This window comes from Oncorhynchus mykiss, chromosome 21 (genome assembly GCF_057628025.1).
Source record: "Oncorhynchus mykiss isolate SJ-2025 chromosome 21, ASM5762802v1, whole genome shotgun sequence".
Classification (NCBI taxonomy): Eukaryota; Metazoa; Chordata; class Actinopteri; order Salmoniformes; family Salmonidae; genus Oncorhynchus; species Oncorhynchus mykiss.
The window spans coordinates 33,936,015-33,961,507 of NC_143042.1; the positions used below are offsets into that span (position 1 = coordinate 33,936,015).

Consider the following 25,493-nt stretch of genomic DNA (forward strand, 5'->3'; position numbering starts at 1 on the left):
AGAAATTGAGAATTCATTTCATTGCTCTCGCTCTTTCTCTCATTCTCTCTCTCTCTCTCTCAGAAACTTTCACATGGCTGTGTCGTATGGCGTCACCTTCCCTGTTCTAGTGTTGCTTCTCTCTGTGGTCTGCACGGGACACCTCAAGGTAACACTAAACCTAACCCAAACGACGGCTCAACCCTAGCTGCATGTTTCTCTTTAACATTTCTACTGTTTGAGTGTTCTAACCAGGTATTGTCTGTGTGGGTGTTTTTAGAGATGGCGCTCTAAAATCCCTCTCAGTCTACAGTGGGTGACGTCGCTGTCACAGGGAGTGGCCACAAGGCCGGCGGCACGTTTACTGCTGGTCTGCCTTTGTCTACTCATCACCTTGCTTATGGCCATACTGAACTTTGTGAGTCAGCACACACACACACACACACATACGCACAAATATATAAATCCACGCACATTGGCACACTCTGACAGATACACACACACTTTGACCCATTGTGTTTTTCATCCCCCCCAGTTCTTTCTACCTGGAGACAACTGTGCCTCCAACTCGTACAACACATCACAACTACAGAACCTCAACCTGTACACCGTCCCTGTAAGTACCAATCAACCAATCAAACTGCATTTGCATGTAGTGTAATGGATACACTTGTCACACAGTGCATAAAACTACACTTGGGCCTATTATCGGTAATTGGTAATATCAATATATTTTTCTCTTTCTCTTCTCCCCCCCCCTCCCCCACAGTATTACCTGTACTGCTGCCTGCTGGCCATGCTAGGTGTGGTGGTGTTTGTGAGGACGTGCATGTCCGTCAAGGTGTTGCTCCTCACACTGGCTGTAGTAGTCTACCTGTCTCTCTTCCTCTACGTCTACGCACCTCGCTCAGACTGTTACATGGCCCTGCTCTACAATGATACAAAGTGAGACTAACACACACACACACGTTGTTCTACAGCAGTCCTTCTCAAATAGTGGGGCGCGCCCCCCTGGGGGGGCTCGAAGCGATGCCGGCGTGTGACACCGGGGAACATGCTTTTTTTTGCCGCAGGGAGTAGGGTTGTTTTGCACCGAACAAGAGCACACAGCACAGAGCAGGAGTTATGAAGTGCAGATAACAAACCCTTAACAGACACCATGGAAAAATATTTAACAGGGATGAAAAGAAAGGCGGAAGAGAGACGGAGATAATGAGACAAACGTAAGTCTCCCGAAAGCTAAGACGAGGAAATGTGACGAAGCGTATGTAGCGCTTGGCTTCACTGTGACTACGGTGGGAGACGAGGAAAGACCGGTATGTTTGCTGTGTCTAAAAATGTTGGCAGCGGACAGCATGAAGCCAAATAAATGAAGGCGTCACTTAAAGACATTACACCCCAATCACGCTGATAAGCTGCTTGAGTTTTTTCAGCGAAAACGTGCCGAATATTGCCAACAATCCTCCCGCTTTGTGAATGCTACTTCAGTAAACCAGCGAGCACTGTTAGCATCCTATAAGGTGGCGTACCAAATTGCTCAGTGCAACAAAAAAAACACTCCATAGCAGAGGAGCTGATACTGCCTGCAGCATTAGACCTGGTCTCTGTCCTGCTGGATGACGCAAGTGCTGCAAAAATAACAACTATCCCTCTGTCCAATGACACTGTCGCCAGACGTATAAATGACATTGCTAACGATCTTAAAGAACAGCTGGTAGATAAACTCAAAGACAAACGTGCCTTACAGTTCGATGAAGCAACTGACAGCAACAAAGACTGTTTGTTTATCTCTTATGTACGTTTTGACATGACAAACTCCCTGTGTGAGGATCTACTGTTTTGTAAATATGTCAGAGACAGAGCCACAGCTGAAGAGCTATTCAAAATGCTGGACTGCTTCCTGACTGAGAATGGGCTAAAGTGGGAGAACTGCATTGGTGTTTGCAGTGATGGTGCACAGACCATGGCAGGGATAAGAAAAGGACTTCGGGCACTCATCAAGAAGGCCTCACCTAATGCTGAGTGGACACACTGTGTTATACACAGAGAAGCACTGGCATCAAGGCACCTTTCCTCTGAATTAAGTGAGGTTATGACTGACATTGTAAATGTTGTCAATTCTATAAAGACCAGACCACTAAAAACAAGAGTCTTCTCTGCTATCTGTGAGGAGATGGGAGCTGAACATCAAGCTGTGCTGTTTCACATCGAAGCAAGGTGGCTGTCACGAGGAAAAGTCTTGTCCTGAGTTTTTGAGCTCAGAGAGCAGATAAGAACGTTTTTGGAGCAGGAGCACAAGTATGACCTCGCAGAAAAATTTAGTGATGAGAACTTCCTGGCAAAACTGGCCTACCTGAGTGACATATTTGGAAAGCTAAATGAACTAAATCTACAGCTTCAAGGGAAAGATAAACACCTCCCTCAGGTCACAGACAAGATCAGCTCTTTCACTCGAAAGCTTGCAATGTATGGCAGGCGACTTGATGAAGGAAATACTGATTCATTCGAGAACCTGCATGAATTTGTTGACACTACTGACTATGATGCCACCTCAGTGATCCCATATATTAAGGAGCATATTTCATCACTGATGGGATTCTTTAAAAAGTACTTCCCTGAAAACAGTTCCCATTATGACTGGGTAAGAGATCCTTTCAATGCACCAGCTCCAACTGGTTTCAGCTCTGCAGAGGAGGACCAGTTCATTGATATGACGTCTAACTCCACATTGAGACTGAAGTTCACATCACAGACACTGAGTGAATTCTGGCTGAGTGTAGAGAGGCAGTATCCACTCTTAGGGCAGAGGGCCATGGGCGTTCTTCTTCCTTTTGCAACATCTTATCTTTGTGAGACTGGCTTCTCTGCTGTTGCTGCACTGAAGACCAAGTACAGGTCCCAGCTAAACATTGAGCAAGAGCTGAGAGTTGCAGTATCATGCTTCAAACCCCGCTTCGAAAAGCTGTGCTCTGCAAAACGTGCTCATTGTAGCCATTAATATTGACTTCCTCATTTTGATTTTAAAAAATCAGCACAAATTGTTTTATTCATTTTTGTTTTATAGGTCAAAGTGTTTCATATATTGTGCTCCTGAGTTAATGTTGCTGATCAATTTGAATTTATTATTATTTATTGATTATATTTTATTTTATTTTTCAGTTTCAAATGGTCAAAAAAAATTACAGTTTAAATAAGATTTTTTATTTTTTTTACATTTCAGGCAAATTGATGCACTTTAAGTCTTTTCTGTTACAGACTAAAAAAACATGTTAAAAAAAGTTTTTCTTTGTTGTAAGTTGATCTATATTTCTTTATTTTTTATTTTTTTCTTTTCTTTCATGTTAATAAGGATACAATGTTATGCAGAGGTGTACTTCTAACAATTTTATAGACAAATTATACTATTTACAGTCGCGGCGGAGAGTTGGGGGGCGCAAAATGTTTACTTCTTCCTAGGGGGGGGGGCGTAACAGTAAATAATTGAGAAGCACTGCTCTACAACGACACCACGTTAGACTGGATAATAGATAGTAACATGTACAGTGAAAGTCGGAAGTTTACATACACTTAGGATGGAGTCATTAACACTCGTTTTTGAACCACTCCACAAATTTCTTGTTAACAAACTATAGTTTTGGCAAGTCGGTTAGGACATCCACTTTGTGCATGACACAAGTAATTTTTCCAATAATTGTTTAGAGACAGATTATTTCACAATCCACTGTATCACAATTCTAGTTGTTCAGAAGTTTACATGCACTAAATTGACTGTGCCTTTAAACAGCTTGGAAAATTCCAGAAAATTATGTCATGGCTTTAGAAGCTTCTGATATGCTAATTGACATAATTTGAGTCAATTGGAGGTGTACCTGTGGATGTACTGTATTTCAAGGCCTACCTTCAAACAGTGCCTCTTTGCTTGACATCATGGGAAAATAAAAATAAATCAGCCAAGACCTCAGAAAATAAATTGTTGACCTGGAGGTACCACGTTCATCTGTACAAACAATAGTACTCAAGTCTAAACACCATGGGACCACACAGCCGTCATACCGCTCAGGAAGCATTCTGTCTCCTAGAGATGAACGTACTTCGGTGCGAAAAGTGCAAATCAATCTCAGAACAACAGCAAAGGACCTTGTGAAGATGCTGGAGGAAACGGGTACAAAAGTATCTATATCCACAGTAAAACGAGTCCTATACCTCAGCAAGGAAGAAGCCACTGCTCCAAAACCGCCATAAATAATTCAGACTACGGTTTGCAACTGCACATGGGGACAAAGATTGTACTTTTTGGATAAATGTCCTCTGGTCTGATGAAACAGAAATAGAACTGTTTGGCCATAATGACCATCGTTATGTTTGGAGTAGAAAGGGGGAGCCTTGCAAGCCGAAGAACACCATCCCAACCGTGAAGCACGGGGTGGCAGCATCATGTTGTGGGGGTGCTTTGCTGCAGGCGGGACTTGGTGCACTTCACAAAATAGATGGCATCATGAGGGTGGAAATTATGTGGATATATTGAAGCAATATCTCAAGACATCAGTCAGGAAGTTAAAGCTTGGTCGCAAATGGGTTTTCCAAATGAACAATGACCCCAAGCATACTTCCAAAGTTGTGGCAAAATGGCTTAAGTACAACAAAGTCAAGGTATTGGAGTGGCCATCACAAAGCCCTGACCTCAATCCCGTAAACCATTTATGGGCAGAACTGAAAAACTGTGTGGGAGCAAGGAGGCCTAGAAACCTGACTCAGTTACACCAGCTCTGTCAGGGGGAATGGGCCAAAATTCACCCAACTTATGGGAAGCTTGTGGAAGGCTACCCGAACGTTTGACCCAGGTTAAACAATTTAAAGCAGGGGTGTCAAAGTCAAATGGACGGAGGGCCAAATAAAAAAATCAGCTACAAGACGAGGGCCGGACTGTTCGAATGTTCATTGAAAATTTTTTAAATGACGCATATAGTCTAGTGAACCTAATTGAACCTACTGAAAACCTAACAAATATATTACAATATGATCAGATAAATAAAGCAATATTTTCTTATGGCTCTGTCAGTAATCTTTAATTTTCAACAGACACAAAAGACAAATTTCCTTTATATAAATATCCCCATAACATGAACATTAAATGAAAGAAACCGGTATTCAAGGCACCATCAGTAGACTATATTTTCTATTTTAGCAAAAGTGGGCTAAATTTACTTCAAAGAAAAAACAATAATAGCAATTTTCTATCATCCACTCAACTGAAATATTTTTAAAATATAATTGGATTGAAATACAAAAAAATAAAGTGCAAAAATCTATTAATCAAAAACAACACTTTGTTTAAGGAGAAGTAACATGCAGTGAAAACAAATATTAAATTTTAACTTTTAAACTTGAACTGAGTAAAAACTCTAAATATGTGATTGCACAGTAATGTTCACTTGTTTGAGGTTGAGGGTGATACTTGGTGGTGTCCCATCTTTTCCACAAGTTCATCAATGTTCGGGGTAAGGCTCTGAGCTGAAGAAATCCTCAGAATTGAGTGGAGGTGTTCAGCAGTAAGTCGACTTCTGTGTGATGTTTTGTTCAGGTTCATCAAAGAAAACAGTTGTTCACACAGGTATGTGCTGCCAAACATAGACAACGTTTGAGCAGCCTGGATGCGCAGCTGGGGCATTGTGCCGGGGAGGAAACGGGCGAACTCCGCAGCACCCACTGCCGCATATTTTGCCCTCAGTGCATCATTGCATTGGAGGTCAATCAACTCCATTTGGAGGTTTGGTGGTGAGCTTTCCACGTCAACAGCAAATGGGTTACCGAGCAGTTCCAACCTGCTTTTTTGTGCTTCAAAGTCAGCAAATCGGCGTTGAAAGTCAGCGGCAAGCATACCTATTTTATCAGCCAACTGTGTGCTCGGGAACGCACTGGTAGAGAGCTTCTCTTTCATGGTCTGGCAGCTGGGAAAGTGGCTCAAATTTTCTTTCCGCATCTGCGTCTCCCACAGAGTCAGTTTGGTTTTAAATGCCTTCACTGTACTGTACATATCAGAGATGACACGATCCCGACCCTGCAGCTGCAAGTTTATTGCATTCAGATGACTCGTAATGTCACACAGAAAAGCCATTTCACACAGAAACATTTCGTCTCGGAGTTGTGTTGTGTCTTTCCCTTTGCTGTCCAAGAACAGACAAATCTCCTCACGAAGCTCGAAACATCTTTGAAGCACCTTTCCCTGGCTTAGCCATCGCACCTCTGTGTGATAAGGCAAATCACCATGCTCCGTTTCTAACTCCGTCAGAAATGCCTTGAACTGGCGGTGATTCAAACCTTTGGCTCTGATAAAGTTAACTGTGCGCGTGATGATGCTCATTACATGCTCCATTTTCAAGGCTTTACCGCACAACGCTTCCTGGTGTATGATACAATGATAAGCTGTCAGCTCACCTGTCGCGTTTTCCTCTTGCATCTTTTCCCGTATCTTCGCCACCAGTCCGCTCCTGTGTCCACACATCGCAGGTGCTCCGTCGGTTGTCAAACCCACAAGTTTTTCCCAAGGCAGCTCCATCTCATTTACACATCTTGACACCTCTTCATACAAATCATGCCCCGTAGTTGTGCCATGCATAGGACGTAAAGCCAAAAACTCCTCTGTCACGCTTAGGTTGGAGTCCACTCCGCGGATGAAAATTGACAACTGGGCAATGTCAGAAATGTCGGTGCTCTCATCCACAGCCAAGGAATATGCAATAAAATCTTTTCCCTTTTTCACAAGCTGCTCTTTTAGATTGATGGACAACTGGTCTACTCTCTCGGCAATGGTGTTTCTGCTCAGACTCACATTTAAAAAGAGTTGCCTTTTTTCTGGGCAAACTTCGTCACAAACTTTAATCATGCAGTTTTTGATGAAATCCCCCTCCGTAAATGGCCGGGCTGATTTAGCGATCTCTTCTGCCAAAATAAAACTGGCCTTGACAGCAGCCTGGCCTTGTGATTTGGCTTTTTTGAACAGAGCCTGTCGAGATTTGAGGCCTCGTTTTAATTCCTCTGCCTTTTGTAGCCTTTGTTCCATGTCCATATTCTTGTTTTTGTCCGCGTGTTTCGTTTCATAATGTCGTCTCAGATTATACTCTTTCAGTACCGCCACACTTTCTCCACACAGAAGACACACAGGTTTTCCAGCTACCTTCGTGAACATATACTCCGACTCCCACCTTGTTTGAAACCCCCGGTTCTCAGTATCCACCTTCCGTTTTGCCATTTTTGATGGGTATCTGAAAGTTAATTTTACTGTGATGCTGACGACTGCTGTGCCAATAAATATTGAAATGAAGCAGCCTACTGCTCGGTGCGTCACCTTTGCATTGTGGGAAATGTAGTATTGGTGCGTGTAAAAGATCTGCGGGCTGCCGGCTTGCTGCGGGCCGGTTCTAATAATAAATCAAGATCATCCCAGGGGCCGTAAAAAACCTTCTTGCGGGCCGGATGTGGCCCGCGGGCCTTGACTCTGACATATGTGATTTAAAGGCAGTGCCAAATAGTAATTGAGTGTATGTAAACTTCTGACCCACTGGGAATGTGATGAAATAAATAAAAGCTGAAATAAATCATTTTCTCTACTATTACTCTAACATTTCACATTCTTAAAATAACGTGGTGATCCTAACTGACCTAAGACAGGGAATTTTTACTAGGACTAAATGTCAGGAATTGTGAAAAACTGAGTTTAAATGTATTTGGCTAAGGTTTATGTAAACTTCTGACTTCAACTGTACACCTGCACTTACACACACACTTTTAGTAACTGCCCGATACACTTTGGTGTTACGGAACATAACACAGAGAGTATCTCAATACATTAGTCCATGAAGCCTGAGGCGGTGTTATCTCCTTGGGCCTTTGTATGGGCTGCTTGAACAAATAAAGGGAAAATGCTACTATCGTCTGGGATTCACATTCTGGACTCAGAAAAAAGCTATGAAACTCTAATGACCTGGGCTGAGTCAGACCAGTATATGCGTGTTTGTTTGAGTACGTTTTAAGAAAGACTGTGGCATGACAGAGAGAACAAAGGAGAGAGGGATGATCTCAAAGTGTCTCAAAGTGTGTGTTTACGTGTGTGTGTGTGTGTGTGTGTGTGTGTGTGTGTGTGTGTGTGTGTGTGTGTGTGTGTGTGTGTGTGTGTGTGTGTGTGTGTGTGTGTGTGTGTGTGTGTGTGTGTGTGTGTGTGTGTGTGTGTGTGTGTGTGTGTGTGTGTGTGTGTGTGTGTGTGTGTGTGTGTGTGTGTGTGTGCGTGTGTGTGTGTTCCCACAGGCCTGGAGTCCTAAAGGAGCCTAAGATCATGGCTGGAGTTTGGCTGTTCATCTTCTATTTTACATGCCTGATACTGGCACGACAGGTAAGGGGACGTATCTGAGTGTGTGTTCATACGTGCGTGCTTGCTTTCAGCATGTGTTCGTGCTTGTGGCGTCCATGCCTTTCTGCTTGTATATGTGTTTGTGTATATTTACTCTATGCGTGTGTGTTTAAATTGTGTGTGTGTGTGTGTGTGTGTGTGTGTGTGTGTGTGTGTGTGTGTGTGTGTGTGTGTGTGTGTGTGTGTGTGTGTGTGTGTGTGTGTGTGTGTGTGTGTTTGAGTGTGTATATGTGTGTTTAACGATGTGTGTGTTCGTCAGGACGAGTTGGGCTGTCGCGTGGAGTTCCTACTGCAGCAGTGTTTCAGAACTGAGAGGGTTGAGATGGAGACCATGGAGAATGTTAACAAACTACTACTGAAGAATGTCCTGCCTCTTCATGTAGCATCTAAATTCATGGGCAAGACCATACGCAACCAGGTAAGTCAACTTGTGTGTGTCAGTGTCAGACCTGGGTTCAAGTACTATTTGCAATAATTTTCAATACTTTCGCTGTGTTTGATTAAGCTTGCTTGTTGCAATGGAACCAATAGGAAAAAAAACACTTACCTGGCACTCCAGGCAGGGTAAAGCAAGTATTTGAACGATATAAATAGTATTTGAACCTAGGTCTGGAGAGTACAGTGGGTAGTGGTCAGTGAGGCAAATGGGCTCCACCACCAGCAACAATGCTGTAACTGTGTTAGGGCCACATCATGCTAAAAAAACATGTAAATGACTATGCAAATACCAAGGCCTTGGGTAGGACGAAGCGAGGCGTCATTATTGTGTGTGTGTGTGTGTGTGTACATGCATATAATATGTTTGTGTATGTATATAACGTGTATGTGTTGGGATATGACGTGTGTGCTTGTGAAATGTGTGTGGGTTGTGATATGACGTTATAACGTGTTTTGTGTGTGTGTGTGTATATAACGTGTTTGTATCAGTGTTGTGATATAATGTGTGTCTTGTGGGTGTGTTGCAGGACCTGTACAGCCAATCATGTGACTGTGTGTGTGTGATGTTCGCCTCGGTACCCCAGTTTAAGGAGTTCTACAGCGAGAGCAGTGTGAACCGAGATGGACTGGAGTGTTTACGTTTCCTCAATGAGATCATCTCAGACTTTGACGAGGTACAAAAATGCCACGTTATTTCCTATATCAGTGGTTCCAACACTTTTTATAGTCCCGTACCCCTTCAAACATTCAACCTCCAGCTGCGCACCCCCCTCTATAGCACCAGGGTCAGCGCACTCTCAAATGTTGTTTTTTGACATCATTGTAAGCCTGCCACACACACACTATACGATACATTTATTACACATAAGAATGAGTGCGAGTTTTTGTCACAGCCCGGCTCATCGGAAGTGGCAAAGAGCTCTTATAGGACCAGGGCACAAAAAATAATATAATAATAATCAATAATTTTGCTCTTTATTTAGCCATCTTACATCTAAAACCTTATTTGTTCAGCAAAAATTGTGAATAACTTACCTCAGGTTAATGAGAAGGGTGTGCTTGAAAGGATGCACATAACTCTGAAATGTTGGGTTGTATTGGAGAGAGTCTCAGTCTTAAATCATTTTCCACACACAGTCTGTGCCTGTATTTATTTTTCATGCTAGTGAGGGCCAAGAATCCACTCTCACATAGGTACGTGGTTGCAAAGGGCATCGGTGTCTTAACAGCACGATTTTCCAAGGCAGGATACTCTGAGCGCAATGGCTTCTGATTCAATTCGATTTTCACAGAACCGCTTGTTGCAATTTCGATGAGGCTCTCTTGTTCAGATATCCATAAGTGAACTGGAGGCAGGGCATGAAAGGGATTACAAATCCAGTTGTTTGTGTCATCCATTTCGGGAAGGTACTTGCGTAATTGCACACCAACTCACTCAGGTGCTTCGCTATATCACATTTGACATTGTCCGTAAGCTTGAGTTAATTTGCACACAAAAAAATCATACAATGATGGAAAGACCTGTGTGTTGTCCTTGTTAATGCAGACAGAGAAGAGCTCCAACTTCTTAATCATAGCCTCAATTTTGTCCCGCACATTGACTATACAGTGGTTGCTCCTTTAACAGTTGTGTCATACTGCAGCACACCTTGCGGGCTGCTGCAGCATTCTGTGGCATGTTATTTAATTGTCAGCCATTTTTTCTGTTACTGCAAGTTACTGCTAGTTTGACCACCAGAGGGCGTCTTTGAGAAGCATTTTATAGTCTTCTATATTTGCATTACCAGAGATTTTTTTTAAAACCTTTTTTGTAATAACATAGTAAATGGCATTGATTTTAAGAAATTTGGCTTAATTAATTTGATTAATATTATGGTGTTTCCGTTAAGATAGAATGGAAAATATGGCTCTGTACAACGTGACGGTCGGGAGTACAGTACTGGTCTATTTAGCTAAAGAATCCCTGTGTCGTGCGGGCAGGGCGCGTGGGTAAATTTCCCGATGGGGAAGGAGGAGTAGGCTGTCCTTGTAAATAAGAATTTGTTCTTAACTGACTTGCCTAGTTAAATAAAGGTTACACTAAGAGCATAACATCCAGAAAAAAAATCCAGAAAATCACATTGTATGATTTTTAATTTATTTGCAAATTATGTTGGAAAATAAGTATTTGGTCAATAACAAAAGTTTATCTCAATACTTTGTTATATACCCTTTGTTGACAATGACAGAGGTCAAACTTTTTCTGTAAGTCTTCACAAGGTTTTCACACACTGTTGCTGGTATTTTGGCCCATTCCTCCATGCAGATCTCCTCTAGAGCAGTGATGTTTTGGGGCTGTTGCTGGGCAACACGGACTTTCAACTCCCTCCAAAGATGTTCTATGGGGTTGAGATCTGGAGACTGGCTAGGCCACTCCAAATGCTTCTTACGAAGCCACTCCTTCGTTGCCCTAGCGGTGTGTTTGGGATCATTGTCATGCTGAAAGACCCAGCCACGTTTCATCTTCAATGCCCTTGCTGTTGGAAGGAGGTTTTCACTCAAAATCTCACGATACATGGCCTCATTCATTCTTTCCTTTACACGGATCAGTCATCCTGGTCCCTTTGCATTGTATCTACCTTTTCAACTACTTTTAGAGTTTGGGATTTACAAAGGTGCACTTTTTTTAGTTACAGTGAGGGAAAAAAGTATTTGATCCCCTGCTGATTTTGTACCTTTTCCCACTGACAAAGAAAAGATCCGTCTATAATTCTAATGGTAGGTTTATTTGAACAGTGAGAGACAGAATAAGAACAAAAAAATCCAGAAAAACGCATGTCAAAAATGTTATAAATTGATTTGCATTTTAATGAGGGAAATAAGTATTTGACCCTCTCTCAATCAGAAAGATTTCTGGCTCCCAGGTGTCTTTTATACAGGTAACGAGCTGAGATTAGGAGCACACTCTTAAAGGGAGTGCTCCTAATCTCAGTTTGTTACCTGTATAAAAGACACCTGTCCACAGAAGCAATCAATCAGATTCCAAACTCTCCACCATGGCCAATACCAAAGAGCTCTCCAAGGATGTCAGGGACAAGATTGTAGACTTACACAAGGCTGGAATGGGCTACAAGACCATCGCCAAGCAGCTTGGTGAGAAGGTGACAACAGTTGGAGTGATTATTCGCAAATGGAAGAAACACAAAATAACTGTCAATCTCCCTCAGCCTGGGGCTCCATGCAGATCTCACCTCGTGGAGTTGCAATGATCATGAGAACGGTGAGGAATCAGCCCAAAACTACACGGGAGGATCTTGTCAATGATCTCAAGGCAGCTGGAACCATAGTCACCAAGAAAACAATTGGTAACACACTACGCCGTGAAGGACTGAAATCCTGCAGCGCCCCCTGCTCAAGAAAGCACATATACATGCCCGTCTGAAGTTTGCCAATGAACATCTGAATGATTCAGAGGACAACTGGGTGAAAGTGTTGTGGTCAGATGAGACCAAAATGGAGCTCTTTGGTATCAACTCAACTCGCCGTGTTTGAAGGAGGAGGAATGCTGCCTATGATCCCAAGAACACCATCCCAACCTTCAAAAATTGAGGAGGAAACATTATGCTTTGGGGGTGTTTTTCTGCTAAGGGGACAGGACAACTTCACCGCATCAAAGGGACGATGGACTGGGCCATTTACCGTCAAATCTTGGGTGAGAACCTCCTTCCCTCAGCTAGGGCATTGAAAATGTGTCGTGGATGGATATTCCAGCATGATAATGACCCAAAACACACGGCCAAGGCAACAAAGGAGTGGCTCAAGAAGAAGCACATTAAGGTCCTGGAGTGGCCTAGCCAGTCTCCAGACCTTAATCCCATAGAAAATCTGTGGGGGGAGCTGAAAGTTCGAGTTGCCAAACGTCAGCCTCAAAACCTTAATGACTTGGAGAAGATCTGCAAAGAGGAGTGGGACAAAATCCCTTCTGAGATGTGTGCAAACCTGGTGGCCAACTACAAGAAACATCTGACCTTTGTGATTGCCAGCAAGGGTTTTGCCACCAAGTACTAAGTCATGTTTTGCAGAGGGGTCAAATACTTATTTCCCTCATTAAAATGCAAATCAAAATATAACATTTTTGATATGCGTTTTTCTGGATTTTTTTGTTGTTATTCTGTCTCTCACTGTTCAAATATACCTACCTACTTATAGACTGATCATTTCTTTGTCAGTGGGCAAATGTACAAAATCAGCAGGGGATCAAATACTTTTGTTTTAGTTGGAACATGCAGACTTTTTTTCTTGAAATGATTGTTTTATGTAGGATGCTACATTTTTGACCAGTTGCAATTGTAAGCAGGCCTAATAAAACAAATCCTACTTCTATTAGGCTGTTAAGCCTCATTGTCACGATCGCCGTCTTCGTGGAAATGACCGGACCTTGGTGCAGTGTGGTGAGTGTACATTTTACTTTAATATAAATGTCGCCAACAAAACAAGAAACAACAAAAATGAACGTGAAGCTTACTAGGGCTATACAGGCCATTAACAAAGACAACTACCCACAAAATACAAAAGGAAAAAGTATGATTCCCAATCAGAGACAACGATAGACAGCTGTCCCTGATTGAGAACCATACCCGGCCAAAACATAGAAACACAGAACATAGAGTTTCCCACCCGGGTCACACCCTGACCAACCAAACATAGAGAATAAAAAGATCTCTACGGTCAGGGCATGACACTCATAGCCTACCTTAGCCAGTAAAGTTATTTCATATAAGTCTAGGCTCCAAAGAAATAGACTCCAATTAAGCCCTCTTGTTGTTTGTAAAGAAGATTATTGTTGAAATGAATTGCTCGACTGGTGTAGGTTTTCTCCATCTGTTGGTGTGCAACACTTGCATAACAAATTAGCTATATTTTCAGCACCAGCCACTGTTCCCCTCCTATTGATTGCGCTACGGTTGCAGCCAGTTGTTTATAAAATGTAACCCTTATTTGACAAGGCAAGTCAGGTAAGAACAAATTCTTACTTACATTAACAGCCTACCCCGGATGACGCTGGGCCAATTGTGCACCTCCCTATGGCACTCCCAATCATGGTCAAATGTGATACAATCTGTATTCGAACCAGGGTCTGTAGTAATGCCCCTTGCACTGAGATGCAGTGCCTTAGTCTACTGCGCCACTCGGCAGCCATGACAAATATATATATATATATATATATATATATATATATATATACCATTTTTTCCCCCAGAACATTAGCCGTGTGTAGGTAGATACAAATGATTTGTTGCAAGTTGGGGAGGGGAGGGGAGGGGGGGGGGGGTCACACCTAGCTCAGCTATTAGACAATTCTTTATTTACCTTTTTGGGATAGGGGACAGCATTTTCACTTTTGGATGAATAGCGTGCCCAGAGTGAACTGCCTCCTACTCTGTCCCAGATGCTAATATATGCATATTATTATTAGTATTGGATAGAAAACACTCTGAAGTTTCTAAAACTGTTTGAATGATGTCTGTGAGTATAACTTCTTAAGGTATAGGGGGCAGCATTTTCACTTTTGGATAAATAGCGTGCCCAATTTCAACTTCCTGCTACTCATGCCAAGAATATAAGATATGCATATTATTAGTAGATATGGATAGTAAACACTCTGAAGTTTCTAAAACTGTTTGAATCATGTCTGTGAGTATAACAGAACTTATGTAGCAGGCAAAACCCCGATGACTAACCGTTCAGATTTTTTGTTTTTAGGTCTCTGTCTGTTCAGTGAGTTCTCATTGGGAAACAATATTTCTTAGGCACTTATTTTCAGTTCCTACCGCTTCCACTGGATGTCACCAGTCTTTGGAATTTGGTTGAGGTTATCCCTTTGTGCAATGAAGAATTACGGCCATCTAGGAACTGGGTAACACTGTTGAGAGTTGCGCAAGACTTGAAAAGTAGCGTTGGTTTGTTGTCTTCCTGTATTGAATACAGATAGACCCGTCTTCAATTTGATCGATTATTAACGTTTAAAAATACCTAAAGTTGTATTACAAAAGTAGTTTGAAATGTTTTGGCAAAGTTTACAGGCAACTTTTGAGATATTTTGTAGTGACGTTGCGCAAATTTGAAGCTGTTTTTTTCTGGATCAAATGCGCCAAATAAATTGACATTTTGGATATATATGGACGGAATTAATCGAACAAAAGGACCAATTGTGATATTTATGGGACATATTGGAGTGCCAACAAAAGAAGCTTGTCAAAGGTAAGGCATGTTTTATATTTTATGTCTGCGTTTTGTGTAGCGCCTGCAGGGTTGAAATATGCTACCCTCTTTATTTACTGTTGTGCTATCATCAGATAATAGCTTCTTATGCTTTCGCCGAAAAGCCTTTTTAAAATCTGACATGTTGGCTGGATTCACAACGAGTGTAGCTTTAATTTAGTATCTTACATGTGTGATTTAATGAAAGTTTGATTTTTATATCATTTTATTTGAATTTGCCGCACTGCATTTTCCCTGGCTTTTGTCCAAGTGGGACGCAAGCGTCCCCTATCCTAGAGTGGATAGCAGAACTCATATGGCAGGCGAAAACCTGAGAAAAATCCAACCAGGAAGTGGGACATCTGAGGTTTGTAGTTTTTCAAAGCTTGGCCTACCGAATACACATTGAGATATGGATAAAGTTGCACTTCCTACGGCTTCCACTAGATGTCAACCATCTTTAGAAACTTGAATGAGGATTCTACTATAAAGGAGGGGCTCATGAGACCTCTGAGTCAGTGGTCTGGCAGAGAGCCTTGGTCTCATGACGCGTACTCCCGACAGAGTTACCTCATGTTCCAGTGCTTTTCTGAAGACAAAGGAATTCTCCGGTTGGAACATTATTGATGTTTTATGTTAAACACATCCTAAAGATTGATTCCATACATCGTTTGACATTTTTCTTAAGGACTGTAACGGAACTTTTCGAGTTTTTGTCTGGACGAAGTGCCTGCGCCTCATGAAGATGGATTACTGGGCTGAACACGCTAACAACAAGTGGCTATTTGGGCATAAATGAAGGAACGTTATGGAACAAAAAGTCATTTATTGTCGAACTGGGATTCCTGGGAGTGCCTTCTGATGAAGATCATCAAAGGTAAGTGAATATTTATTGTGTTGTTTCTAGCTTTTTTGACTCCAAAATGGCAGATATTCCTCTGGCTGTTTTGGGTTCTGAGCGCCGTTCTCAGATTATGCTTTTTCCGTAAAGTTTTTAAAAAATCTGACAATGAAGCCGTGACGCTGGGTACCGCTAAGTCCCACGGCGTAAGCTCGCAACTTTTAAAGGAGGAACCACTGTAGTTGCAGAGAGTCCCTGTAATCCTAGATTCAGGTCATTCAGGCCAGAAAAAACATCGCCCAGATAGGTCAGTTGTGTGAGAAACTCGTCATCATGCAAGCATTCAGACAAATGAAAATTATGGTCAGTAAAAAAAACTTTAAGCTCATCTCTCAATTTAAAAAAAAAATGTGTCAATACTTTGCCCCTTGATAACCAGCACTCTTCTGTATGTTGTAAATGCGTTACATGGTAACTGCCCATATCATTGCATAATTCAGAAAATACACGAGAGTTCAGGGGCCTTGCTTTAACAAAGTTAACCATTTTCACTGTAGTGTACAACAAGTATTTCATGCTGTCAGGCATCACCTTGGCAGCCTCTCGGTAGATGCTGCAGTGTACCCAAGTGGCGTTGGGAGCAACAGCTTGCACGCGCGTTACCACTCCAATATGTCTAACCTGTCATGTTGTCTTGTCTCTGTCCTTTCCCTTCACCCTGTCTCCCTCTGCTGGTCGTTGTTATGTTACCTTTTCTCCCCCTCTTTTCCCCAGCTGTGCCTTGTCTCCTCCTAATTACCCATTCACCCCGTTCCCCACCTGTTCCCTTTTTCCCTCTGATTAGGTCCCTATATCTGTCTCTGTTTCTGCTCCTGTCCTTGTCGGATTCTTGTTTGTTTGTTTATGTGTCTCATGCCTGAACCAGACTATCATCGTGTGTGCTGCAACCTTGTCCTGTCCTGTCGGAATCTACCTGTCCATCTGAGCCCACGTATGTTCGTCATTAAAGTACTCTGTTTGTTAATTCGCTTTTGGGTCCTCATTCACGCACCATAACAGAAGAATCCGACCAAGAATGGACCCAGCGACTTCGGATCCTCTCCACTCAGCCGTCGAGATCCAGGGAGCGATGCTAGGCAGACACAAGCAGGAATTGTCTGCTGCTCGACATGCCGTTGAGACCCTGGCCACCCAAGTCTCCAACCTCACAGAACAGGTTCACCATCTCCGCCTCGATCCACCGGCCACTTCCAGGGCTTTCGAATCTCCGGAGCCCAGAATCAATAACCCGCCGTGTTACTCTGGGGAGCCCACTGAATGCCGCTCGTTCCTCACCCAGTGTGATATTGTGTTTTCTCTCCAGCCCAACACTTACTCCAGGAGCACTGCTCGTGTCGCCTACGTCATATCTCTCCTTATTGGACGGGCTCGTGAGTGGGGCACGGCAATCTGGGAGGCAAGGGCTGAGTGTATTAACCAGTATCAAGACTTTAAGGAGGAGATGATACGGGTTTTTGATCGATCTGTTTTTGGGGAGGAGGCTTCCAGGGCCCTGTCTTCCCTATGTCAAGGCAATCGATCCATAACAGACTACTCTATTGAGTTTCGCACTCTTGCTGTCTCCAGTGGCTGGAACGAGCCGGCCTTGCTCGCTCGTCTTCTGGAGGGTTTCCGCGCAGAGGTAAAGGATGAGATTCTCTCCCGGGAGGTTCCTTCCAGCGTGGATTCCTTGATTGAACTCGCTATTCGCATTGAGCGACGGGTTGATCTTCGTCACCGAGCTCGTGGAAAGGAGCTTGCGCTCTCCGTCGCCTCCCTCTCCGCATCACTACCATCTTCCTCTGCCGGCTCGGGTGCTGAGCCCATGCAGCTGGGAGGTATCCGCATCTCGACTAAGGAGAGGGAACGGAGAATCACCAACCGCCTCTGTCTCTATTGCGGTTCCGCTGGTCATTTTGCCACTTCATGTCCAGTAAAAGGCCAGAGCTCGTCAGTAAGCGGAGGGCTACTGGTGAGCGCTACTACTCCTGTCTCTCCTTCAAGATCCTGCACTACCTTGTCGGTCCATCTACGCTGGACCGGTTCGTCAGCTTCCTGCAGTGCCTTAATAGACTCTGGGGCGGAGGGCTGTTTTATGGACGAGACCTGGGCTCGGGAACATGACATTCCTCTCAGACAGTTAAAGGAGCCCACGGCCTTGTTCGCCCTGGATGGTAGTCCTCTCCCCAGGATTCAGCGTGAGACGCTACCTTTAACCCTCACTGTTTCTGGTAATCATAGTGAAACCATTTCTTTTTTAATTTTTCGTTCACCTTTTACACCTGTTGTTTTGGGCCATCCCTGGCTAGTTTGTCATAATCCTTCCATTAATTGGTCTAGTAATTCTATCCTCTCCTGGAACGTCTCTTGTCATGTGAAATGTTTAATGTCTGCTATCCCTCCTGTTTCCTCTGTCTCTTCTTCACAGGAGGAGCCTGGTGATTTGACAGGGGTGCCGGAGGAATATCACGATCTGCGCACGGTGTTCAGTCGGTCCAGGGCCACCTCTCTTCCTCCACACCGGTCGTATGATTGTAGTATTGATCTCCTTCCGGGAACCACCCCCCCCCCGGGGTAGACTATACTCTCTGTCGGCTCCCGAACGTAAGGCTCTCGAAGATTATTTGTCTGTAGCTCTTGACGCCGGTACCATAGTCCCCTCCTCCTCTCCCGCCGGAGCGGGGTTTTTTTTTGTCAAGAAGAAGGACGGGTCTCTGCGCCCCTGCATAGATTATCGAGGGCTGAATGACATAACAGTGAAGAATCGTTATCCGCTTCCTCTTATGTCTTCAGCCTTCGAGATCCTGCAGGGAGCCAGGTTTTTCACTAAGTTGGACCTTCGTAACGCTTACCATCTCGTGCGCATCAGGGAGGGGGACGAGTGGAAGACGGCGTTTAACACTCCGTTAGGGCACTTTGAATACCGGGTTCTTCCTTTCGGCCTCGCTAACGCTCCAGCTGTCTTTCAGGCATTAGTCAATGATGTCCTGAGAGACATGCTGAACATCTTTGTTTTCGTTTACCTTGACGATATCCTGATTTTTTCACCGTCACTCCAGATTCATGTTCAGCACGTTCGACGTGTCCTCCAGCGCCTTTTAGAGAATTGTCTTTTCGTGAAGGCTGAGAAGTGCACTTTTCATGCCTCCTCCGTCACATTTCTCGGTTCTGTTATTTCCGCTGAAGGCATTAAGATGGATCCCGCTAAGGTCCAAGCTGTCATTGATTGGCCCGTCCCTAAGTCACGCGTCGAGCTGCAGCGCTTTCTCGGCTTCGCGAACTTCTATCGTCGTTTCATCCGTAATTTCGGTCAGGTGGCAGCTCCTCTCACAGCCCTTACTTCTGTCAAGACGTGCTTTAAGTGGTCCGTTTCCGCCCAGGGAGCTTTTGATCTCCTCAAGAATCGTTTTACATCCGCTCCTATCCTTGTTACACCTGACGTCTCTAGACAGTTCGTTGTCGAGGTTGACGCGTCAGAGGTGGGAGTGGGAGCCATCCTTTCTCAGCGCTCCCTCTCTGACGACAAGGTCCACCCATGCGCGTATTTTTCTCATCGCCTGTCGCCGTCGGAACGTAACTATGATGTGGGTAACCGCGAACTGCTCGCCATCCGGTTAGCCCTAGGCGAATGGCGACAGTGGTTGGAGGGGGCGACCGTTCCTTTTGTCGTTTGGACTGACCATAGGAACCTTGAGTACATCCGTTCTGCCAAACGACTTAATGCGCGTCAGGCGCGTTGGGCGCTGTTTTTCGCTCGTTTCGAGTTCGTGATTTCTTATCGTCCGGGCTCTAAGAACACCAAGCCTGATGCTTTGTCTCGTCTCTTCAGTTCTTCAGTAGCCTCCACTGACCCCGAGGGGATTCTCCCTGAGGGGCGTGTTGTCGGGTTGACTGTCTGGGGAATTGAGAGGCAGGTAAAGCAAGCACTCACTCAAACTCCGTCGCCGCGCGCTTGTCCTAGGAACCTTCTTTTCGTTCCCGTTCCTACTCGTCTGGCCGTTCTTCAGTGGGCTCACTCTGCCAAGTTAGCCGGTCACCCTGGCGTTCGGGGTACGCTTGCTTCCATTCGCCAGCGTTTCTGGTGGCCCACCCGGGAGCATGACACGCGTCGTTTCGTGGCTGCTTGTTCGGTCTGCGCGCAGACTAAGTCCGGTAACTCTCCTCCTGCCGGCCGTCTCAGGCCGCTTCCTATTCCCTCTCGACCGTGGTCTCACATCGCCTTAGATTTTGTCACCGGACTGCCTTCGTCAGCGGGGAAGACTGTTATTCTTACGGTTGTCGATAGGTTCTCTAAGGCGGCTCATTTCATTCCCCTTGCTAAGCTTCCTTCTGCTAAAGAGACGGCACAAATCATCATCGAGAATGTTTTCAGAATTCATGGCCTTCCGTCAGACGTCGTTTCGGACAGAGGTCCGCAATTCACGTCTCAATTTTGGAGGGAGTTTTGCCGTTTGATTGGGGCTTCCGTCAGTCTCTCTTCCGGCTTTCACCCCCAGTCTAACGGTCAAGCAGAACGGGCCAATCAGACTATTGGTCGCATCTTACGCAGTCTTTCTTTTCGCAACCCTGCGTCTTGGTCAGAACAGCTCCCCTGGGCAGAATACGCCCACAACTCGCTTCCTTCGTCTGCGACCGGGCTATCTCCTTTTCAGAGTAGCCTCGGGTACCAGCCTCCGTTGTTCTCATCTCAGTTCGCCGAGTCCAGCGTCCCCTCCGCTCAGGCTTTTGTCCAACGTTGCGAGCGCACCTGGAAGAGGGTCAGGTCTGCACTTTGCCGTTATAGGGCGCAGACTGTGAGAGCTGCTAATAAGCGTAGAACGAAGAGCCCTAGATATTGTCGCGGTCAGAGAGTTTGGCTCTCCACTCAGAACCTTCCCCTTAAGACGGCTTCTCGCAAGTTGACCCCGCGGTTCATTGGTCCATTCCGTATCTCTCAAATCATTAACCCTGTCGCAGTGCGACTTCTTCTGCCGCGATATCTTCGTCGCGTCCACCCGGTCTTCCATGTCTCCTGTGTCAAGCCCGTTCTTCGCGCCCCCGCTCGTCTTCCCCCCCCCCCCCCCATCCTTGTCGAGGGCGCACCCATCTACAGGGTCCGTAGGATTTTGGACATGCGTCCTCGGGGCCGTGGTCATCAGTACCTAGTAGATTGGGAGGGGTACGGTCCTGAGGAGAGGAGTTGGGTTCCCTCTCGGGACGTGCTGGACCGTGCGCTGATCGATGATTTCCTCCGTTGCCGCCAGGCTTCCTCCTCGAGTGCGCCAGGAGGCGCTCGGTGAGTGGGGGGGTACTGTCATGTTGTCTTGTCTCTGTCCTTTCCCTTCACCCTGTCTCCCTCTGCTGGTCGTTGTTATGTTACCTTTTCTCCCCCTCTTTTCCCCAGCTGTGCCTTGTCTCCTCCTAATTACCCATTCACCCCGTTCCCCACCTGTTCCCTTTTTCCCTCTGATTAGGTCCCTATATCTGTCTCTGTTTCTGCTCCTGTCCTTGTCGGATTCTTGTTTGTTTGTTTATGTGTCTCATGCCTGAACCAGACTATCATCGTGTGTGCTGCAACCTTGTCCTGTCCTGTCGGAATCTACCTGTCCATCTGAGCCCACGTATGTTCGTCATTAAAGTACTCTGTTTGTTAATTCGCTTTTGGGTCCTCATTCACGCACCATAACATAACCTGTCATGGCTTTTTCGCCATCAGTACAGATACCAACACATCTTGACCACCAAAGTCCATTTGATGTCACAAAGTTGTCCAGTACTTTAAAAATATCCTCTCCTGTTGTCTCGGTTTCCAGTGGTTTGCATAAGAGAATGTCTTCCTTAATTGACCCCCCATAAACGTAATGGACATATACCAGCTGTGCCAGGCCCGCCACGTCTGTTGACTCATCCAGCTGTAACGCATACAATTCACTGGCTTGTGAAGTTACGAAGCAGTAATGGTTTCAAAACATCTCCTGCCATGTCACTGATGCGTTGTGAAACAGTGTTGTTTGATGAAGGCATTGTCTGTATAGTTTTTGGGGCCTTTTCCCCCAGCATTGTCCCAGCCATATCCGCGGCAGCGGGAAGAATGAAGTCCTCCACAATAGCATGGGGCTTGCCTGTCCTAGCCACTCGGGAGCTCACCATATAAGACGCTTCTAGCCCCTTCTTATTAATGGTATCTGTTGCTTTTATTAATGCCTTACTACTCGAAAGTCGTCTTAATTCTCGCTCTAAACGTCTACGCAAGAGTGAAGGTTTCATCAAGTTGTGAGATAGTACTTTGGCACATATAACACACTGTGGCTGAGGAAAGGCACCACTCCCAGTATAAGTGAACCCCAAATCAATGTAGTTCTCGTCATATTTGGGCCTCTTCGGCCTGTTCGGTGCTTTCCCGGGTAAAGGGGCAGTAGCTCTTCGGCTGCATCAGATTCACAATTGTCAGTGTCCATGCTAGCTGGGCTAGCAACACATGCAGAATTACTGATGCTAGCATTGGATGTGCTCGTGGAAGCAGAACAACTTGTGTTGTCGACAGGTGCAGGTGTAGTACTGCTGGTATGTATCTCTAAGGACGCAGGTCTTACTTTTTTTAACCATACATACAGACCGTTAGTGGAATTCCCGCGAGAGAGTAACGATTAATGTGATTGGATGTTAATTATTTGACTAGGATGCCTGTATTTGACATTGTGTTGTTACTTTGCTGAACACTAGATGGTTTCATTATATTTTTGGCAGGGAAACGAGGCTACTCGGGCGAGAAAAAAAAACATCACCCAAATGTAAAGCCTTGTTGGAAAATCGAAATGGACTGTGTGAAAATGTGAATAACATTTTTATTTGATGTACCGCCAACGGCATTGTGCGTACCCCTGGGGGTGGCCGCCCTATATAATGCACTACTTTTGAACTGAGGGTCATTTCAGAGCTTGGTCTGGAACTACTCAGGACGGAAGAAGGGACAGGAGTTTTTTTTTTTTTAACTGGTAATCTAACAATGAACCGACCATTAGTCTTGTCACCAAACCTTACCCCTTTTCTCTTTCTATGCCCCCTTCTCTATTCTCTCTCTCTCTAACAGCTTCTCTCAAAGCCAAAGTTCTGTTCTGTGGAGAAGATTAAGACTATTGGCAGCACCTACATGGCAGCTGCTGGTCTGACCAATCCTGCTATAGGGGACGAGCGAAAGGTTGGTAGTAGCCTATTGTATACAGCTTTGTTCTGCCTCACTGGGTCCTGTTCAAATACTTGTAAAAACACAATCTTACTTACTCCCTTCTCTAAGATAGTGATGATTGGATAAGCAAAAGAAAGGTTACTTATTATCCTATTGCATTCCCCCAATCAAACATGGTCACATCAATGAAGTGAAAGCTCTTAACTCTTGGAAGTTAGGAAGGAGGAAATCCATGTCTGAAGTATTTATTCGAACACGGTCTCTAGTCTGTCTGCCTGTATGGATTCTAACTAAGTGTTCTGATTCAGTGTGTTCTCAGAGCCTGGTTAAACCAAGACTGAATTCTGAGCTCACAATTGATTCTGACTGAGTGTTCTCTGTCTCCACCAACAGGACTGTGATGTGTCCTACAGCCATGTGCGCAGCATGGTAGAGTTTGCCATCGCTCTGAAGAACAACTTGGAGTCCATCAACCAACACTCCTTCAACAGCTTTAAGCTACGCATCGGTGAGTCTGTCTGTATGGCCAGAGGGACAAGAAAGATACGGACTCAATTCATCTTTCCTCAATTACGTGCATCCTCTCTCCTTGCCTGCTTCTCAAAATGTATTTGGAGAAGAAGGTCAGACAGGAGGGACCTTGGACTTTCTCTTTCAATATGGTTGAGAAAGGATGCACGGAATCAACGGACGACAAAAAGAGATTGAGACTTTTACAACTAAACTCCCTTGATTTGATAACCATCTCCCCCCTCCCAACTAACTTTCTCTTTTGCCTTTTATAGGGATAAACCATGGTCCAGTGATTGCGGGGGTGATCGGAGCCCACAAACCACAGTATGATATCTGGGGGAACTCTGTGAACGTGGCCAGTAGGATGGACAGCACCGGAGTACTAGACAAGATCCAGGTGAGAGAGAGATGGAGAGAGATGGAGAGGGGAGGGAGAGACAGCGAGAGTGATGGGTTGGAGAGAGGGGAGAAACATTTTGAATGAGAGAGAGCGCTTGTTAAATGGTTCTGTCTCCCTCTACAGGTGACAGAGGAAACAGCGCAGGTGGTGAAGACCTTTGGCTTCAGTGTGACCAAGAGAGGAGTCATCACCGTCAAGGGCAAGGGAGAACTTACAACCTACTTCATCAACACCGACTGACCAATCATCTTCTCTCTTCTGACCTCTCCAACCAATCGTCGTCACCCATCCAGCCACACATCAAACTCTGACCTTCAGTCGTCCTTATTTATTCTCATGCAGTAATGCTGTGAACGGGGATGCTGCATTAGGAGGAAGGAGGTGCTGTCTTTTGGAGGAATATGTTAAACCAATTACAGATGTCATTATAACGTACTGTATTGAACTTTTGATCGTGTAATTTCAGATCAATGTTTTTCATTTTGTTTTTTAAAAGAGATTGATGTATTTTGTCTATTCTGAATGACTTTATAAGCACGCCTGGGCATACAGTATATGAATGTACATAGAAATAAACTAAGATGTGGAAGGTTGTGCTTCTGTGTACGCTACCAAATACCAAATTGCATTGATGTTTTTGTAAGCTCATGAAAATGTGTGTATTTCCTTTTACTCATAACGTTTCAGGAACCTGTGAAGCACTGGACGTGTAGAAATATGTCGTATTTAAACAATTGTTTCGACGTATGATAGTTTGGTGAAGCAAGATGACGTGAATTCAATATTAAACTATATTTTGGAATTTTGAATTGATTTCCCAAAAAAATGCTAAAATGGACTTTTCAGAGCATCTCTCGACCTCAAAGAACTGATCATCACTTGCCTCTTTGGCCTGTGTACGTTTCAATATTCTGATTTTCAGAGTCAAAACAAAGAGTGGAAAAACAGAAAACAGCTGAATTTGAAAACCTTTATGAATTTGAAAAAAACAAAATCGGGAAATGGACTTGTTTTCTTATTTATTGTGCCAAAATTGGATATGGAATAACAGAAAACAAACAACATTTATTCAAATTATTATTATTTATTGTTTGTTTTGTTCCTACTCGGAAGTACACACCCCCTACAGTAAGTTAAAATAAGCATTTTTATTGGCATGGGTATACTTACACCAACATCATTTCCTGCTCATTGAAAGGCAGACAAAGGCTCTTCAGTTGCGACAATTGTCTTCTCTGAATATATACAGGTGTAGGATCTTCATTTGATCACCCTGTTGTTGCCGGGAATTTCCTACACAACAGAAAAAGGAAACTTGTAATGTATTATAATTTCCACTTTAAAATGTCAGACTTCACCCTAACCAAATATTGATCAACCCTTACAAAAGTATCAAGAAATTATAATCCACACAATAATTCACATTTCCTGTTGCTGCAGGATTATTTTCCTGCTGTGAAAAAATGATCAAACT

At 44.3% G+C, this 25,493-nt stretch overlaps 1 protein-coding gene across 5 annotated transcripts in view; it reads left to right on the top strand.

The window, feature by feature from the left end:
- LOC110500394 (adenylate cyclase type 4) overlaps nucleotides 1-24,853 on the top strand; it is a 46,778-nt gene extending 21,925 nt beyond the window's left edge. For all 5 annotated transcript variants that reach the window (XM_090214460.1, XM_090214462.1, XM_090214461.1 and 2 more), the window contains 11 exons: nucleotides 64-148; nucleotides 260-397; nucleotides 515-595; nucleotides 749-924; nucleotides 8,281-8,365; nucleotides 8,643-8,801; nucleotides 9,349-9,495; nucleotides 23,011-23,118; nucleotides 23,500-23,614; nucleotides 23,892-24,016; nucleotides 24,143-24,853. In XM_090214460.1, the coding sequence (XP_090070586.1) occupies nucleotides 64-148; nucleotides 260-397; nucleotides 515-595; nucleotides 749-924; nucleotides 8,281-8,365; nucleotides 8,643-8,801; nucleotides 9,349-9,495; nucleotides 23,011-23,118; nucleotides 23,500-23,614; nucleotides 23,892-24,016; nucleotides 24,143-24,259 (1,336 nt within the window). In that variant the 3' untranslated portion in view covers nucleotides 24,260-24,853. The remainder of the gene's footprint in view (nucleotides 1-63; nucleotides 149-259; nucleotides 398-514; nucleotides 596-748; nucleotides 925-8,280; nucleotides 8,366-8,642; nucleotides 8,802-9,348; nucleotides 9,496-23,010; nucleotides 23,119-23,499; nucleotides 23,615-23,891; nucleotides 24,017-24,142) is intronic.
- The last annotated feature ends 640 nt before the right edge of the window (nucleotides 24,854-25,493 follow it).